Here is a 4,185-nt window from a genome sequence, read left to right as displayed (position 1 = left end):
AATAATAATAATAATAATAACCATTGTTTTTTCATTTTCATCTATAAATGTTTAAGATAATAATAATATAATAATAATAATAATAATAATAATAATAATAATAATAATAACCACTACTTTTTTATTTTCATCTATAAAAGCATGATTCATGATTATTGTTATTTCGCTTTTTTTATTAATGCTATTCACGGCAACACTACTATTAACGCCGTTATAAAGGTAAAGCTGCCTACCACTCGTATGCTTTTTTCTGTGGATTCAAAATTTTACAAAAGACGTAGTAACTAATGTTATGTATTTTCACAATGCTGCAATATGAATTGGATAATATTGAAGCTATTATATGAAGATGGTGACGGAAAGCAACGGTATGAGTTGTTATTGTCTTAGTTTTTGGTTATTTCCATGAGAAATTAATAAAGTCTCTCTCTCTCTCTCTCTCTCTCTCTCTCTCTCTCTCTCTCTAACTCAGGTGTGGGCTGGCTAGTCCACCGAAGCGGTTGCCGCGGCGACGATAAAAGTGCCATCTGGTGATGGCGCTGCGAACTAACTCATTAACATTCCTCACGACCCGGGTTTTCGAAGCTCAGTGTGGAGTCAGCCGTGGTTCTAGGTGGATGTGTCTCGCTTGCTCTTGTGGCACCTCCCGAAAGGAACTTTAACTTCTGGTGACAACGTGTAACTGTGGAGTCTTAAGTTGGAAAAAATCTCGAAGGCACTGTTCGCAGTCTTAGGAAGTTCGTTAATAATAGCAAGTTCATGGTTCAGTGGTTTGAAAAGCGTAGTGGAACACGATTTTTGTTCTAGAAAAGAAACAACGGTGGATCTGTCCCAAGTTTTGTTTTTTTATTTGTTTTCTTTTATTTAGAAATTACGATTTGATTCTCATTATCCGGACAGAGCCTAGATAAATCACCGTTAGTCCCTGTTGCCCCGGACTACTGATTTCTCTAATATATTGCGAGTGTCCGTCGCGTTCTTGTTTATCATGGATATAATGCTTTTAATTCGGAATAGTGACAACAACTAGCGGAAACCCCTTCGTTACCCATGAAAGGTAAGATTCCAATGTGTTTTTTCGTTATATGTGGAACGTTTGTGTTGTGTTGGTGTTGCTTTTTTTATGGTTCACGATAATTTCCCCCCCAGTTTTCTGTCCTAGATTGCTATAATCCGTAGGTAGCATGTTGAGAATTTTCATCCCGGACATTTTTTAGACCTATGACATATAGCCTAGTTTTATTATTTTTTTTTTAAATAGTGTAATGATGTAATTAGGTGTGTTCAGCCAAATAGATTTTTTTTTAATTACCAAATATTTGCTGATATTGAATAATCGTTTGGTAGGCTTTATACCGTTGTTGTCGAACAACATAAAAATCCCATTTTATTATCGTTAAAAACTAGGTTAACGGAAATGGCAGTATTTTTTCTTACGAATAATTGTTAGGCAATCAGACTTGACAAGCCAGGAGATTAAGGTCTTGTCATAATCGGCAGAGAGCACTCAGGTATCAAATTTCAAAACATAAACAAAAATGGGATGGATCTTTTAATTCGCTTATTCCAGGTTTGCAATCCAATCGGAGAAATTTATTGCACTATTTTGCGAGCGATTTTGCGAGTGAACTCCAAAAGTTTTTCATTCGGCTCCACGGAGACCCTTTCGTCCTAATGTGAATTCTTTCACGGTAATGTTAAAGAGCTTTTTTTTTCAATTATTCAAATTAAATAATATAAAATTGCAGCGAATGTCAATTGAGATGAGTCTGGGGGGTAGCTTCATTTTTAATAATATTGCTCATTTATTGGTAAAAGTCTTGATTCTTGTCCAAACAGGAGTACGTATATTTTTAAAGAAACGCCGAACTTCCCACCTCGAATAAGAATGATTGTGGAGTTGGGGGAGAAAGGGGGGGGGGGGGGTTGTCTTCAGTAGAAGAACACGCGTGTTGGTGCAATGAGTAAAATATATATTTATTAAAGGGAAGTGATGTTTGCCGGCGCCACGCCAGCTACAAGGCCGGGTATTCAATAGCCATGCATTTCAGATGAGCTGCAAAGAGCTCTGGTCGTTATTAAAGTCTTATATAATATCAACACAAACATGTTCAGGCGCAGTTTTAGCCGTCAGGCCTTTATATCGTTTCATTTTTAGTTGAATATGATCACTCCTCGTATGGGGTGCTTAAAGATACGTTTATACTCTCGACCCGTTTTGAATTTCTTTGAAATACAAATTGTTTTTATAAGATTTATGTTTTTTTATGGAGTTTCGGTCGCATTCGCACACGTTTTGTTTGTCGAGTTAATTAGTTTATTGGAATCGTGTTATTTTTGTGCATTTGACTCTTTCAATCAGGATTTAATTGGCTTTCGTTAATAATGCATGACTTATTACCCTGGGAATATGTTATGGAGGAACCAGGATCGTGGGCGAGTTTTCGGCGTTGTAAAGTGTTAATTAAAGTTTGTTTGCAATCGCTCAAGTTGCCTTGCGGGAGACGCTCAAAACCTCCTTCCCTCCCTCCCGCTTTCTTTATGTTCTTAAAGCGAGTGTCGCGTTGTTGTGCTTGTTGTTGTCTCATTTCATTTCGCCGATATCTAATTAAGTTTTGCACGTGGCATGAAGCTCCTCAGTGTAGTGCGACTCGTTATCGTATTTTTCAAATAGTTTGCTTCCACGCCGTCGCTTAAGCTTTATGTTTTAAGGCAAATCACTAAGTGGGGTGTCCTTCTAGCCTGGAGCATGTGTTTGGGAATGTGCAGTCGTGTGTTATTTGTATAAAGTTTATAGAATAATAATTCAAACCTTTAGGCTCGAAATATATATATATATATATATATATATATATATATATATATATATATATATATATATAAAATTTTTCTGTGGCCGTATCTATGTAATTGAATGATAAAATAAAATAAAACGTTCCACCGATGTTTGCAAATCCATTTCAAAATAACGATACTTACTTTAAAGTAATATGTTTATCGAATGTTGCGTAGAGGTCTGCAGTATTGGAAAATCCGGTCAGTGCATGACAGGCCTTTCTTTTATATTATTTTTAATAGAGTAACTTATTTTGAGAAAGAATGTCCTTATATAGTTTATTGCTTAATGTTGATGGATTTTAAAAGTGGAGGTTTGGAGGCCTTAGAATTTGTCTGGATTATTGCAGTCATATGAAGTAAATTCTCGTTCAAATCTCCCCCCCCCCCCTCTAAGTTACACACAGCAAGCGCTTTTCCTCTCAGAAATTTGTATTCCAGTTATCTGCTGTATGCGGTAACTAAATTAAGTAGTGCAACGCTCTTGAATAGGAAGTTGTAGAACAAAATTGTTTTCGGCAATTTGTCAGTTTAAAGAAGATTGTCTTGCAATAGGAATGCATTTAGTTAATACTGATAATCGGTGGTGCTGAAGCATTGAACGCTGTTCATATGTTACGGAGTTGCTGTAGTACATGAAAAGAAGTTATTAGTGCTCGTTTTGACGTAATATAGACATTAAAAGCTTATCCTATATCAACCATTTGCATGTTGTGCATACACATACGATATTAGTAGTGTATTCAAGTGTTTTGCATGGGTCGCATGAGTGTAAATTTTATTTAACGGTGTGTAGGATTGCAATGTAAGAAAATATCGAATGTTATTGTTTTTGCCATATGTATTTTGAAAGTATCGAGCTTCTGGAAATGTAATCAGGCCATACCGTGAGAGAAATAATAAACTTCGAACTGTGTCATACATGCACTGATTGTTAAGGTGACTAATTCAGACGAAAACTGTTTTCTATATTATTTCCTTGAAAAATAAAGCGCCTTTGTAATTTTCAAGGATAGTCTTCTTTGAAACTAATATAACACAAGGAGCCTCGTTTAATGGGCCAATATTAGGGCCGCTTTAAATAACTATAAGAATTAAGATGTGTGACGATAGCTGGTCATCATCAGTGTTATGCGAATTGACAGTATGACTGGGCTGGTCTGCTGTTAAATTCAATAAGGTTTGATGTTACTATATGAGTTACTCTGAGTTCAGTTTATAAATAATATATGCTTATATATAGTACAAGGCTGATCCAACTTGTAAATTGTAAATCTAACAAAACCTGATTAATTTTTATGACTTAATTGAAATTGTTAACGATACGGCAACAAGCGCACGAATAGTTTT

The 4,185-nt window shown here is 35.5% G+C and overlaps 1 protein-coding gene across 1 annotated transcript in view; it reads left to right on the top strand.

The window, feature by feature from the left end:
- The first annotated feature begins 577 nt into the window (after window positions 1–577).
- LOC135219800 (latrophilin Cirl-like) overlaps window positions 578–4,185 on the top strand; it is a 208,951-nt gene continuing 205,343 nt past the window's right edge. The window contains 1 exon segment of the mRNA XM_064256875.1: window positions 578–1,057. Within this exon segment, the coding sequence (XP_064112945.1) occupies window positions 1,051–1,057 (7 nt within the window). The 5' untranslated portion in view covers window positions 578–1,050.

This window comes from Macrobrachium nipponense, chromosome 1 (genome assembly GCF_015104395.2).
Source record: "Macrobrachium nipponense isolate FS-2020 chromosome 1, ASM1510439v2, whole genome shotgun sequence".
NCBI lineage: Eukaryota > Metazoa > Arthropoda > Malacostraca > Decapoda > Palaemonidae > Macrobrachium > Macrobrachium nipponense.
This window is presented reverse-complemented; position numbering and strand designations above follow the sequence as displayed.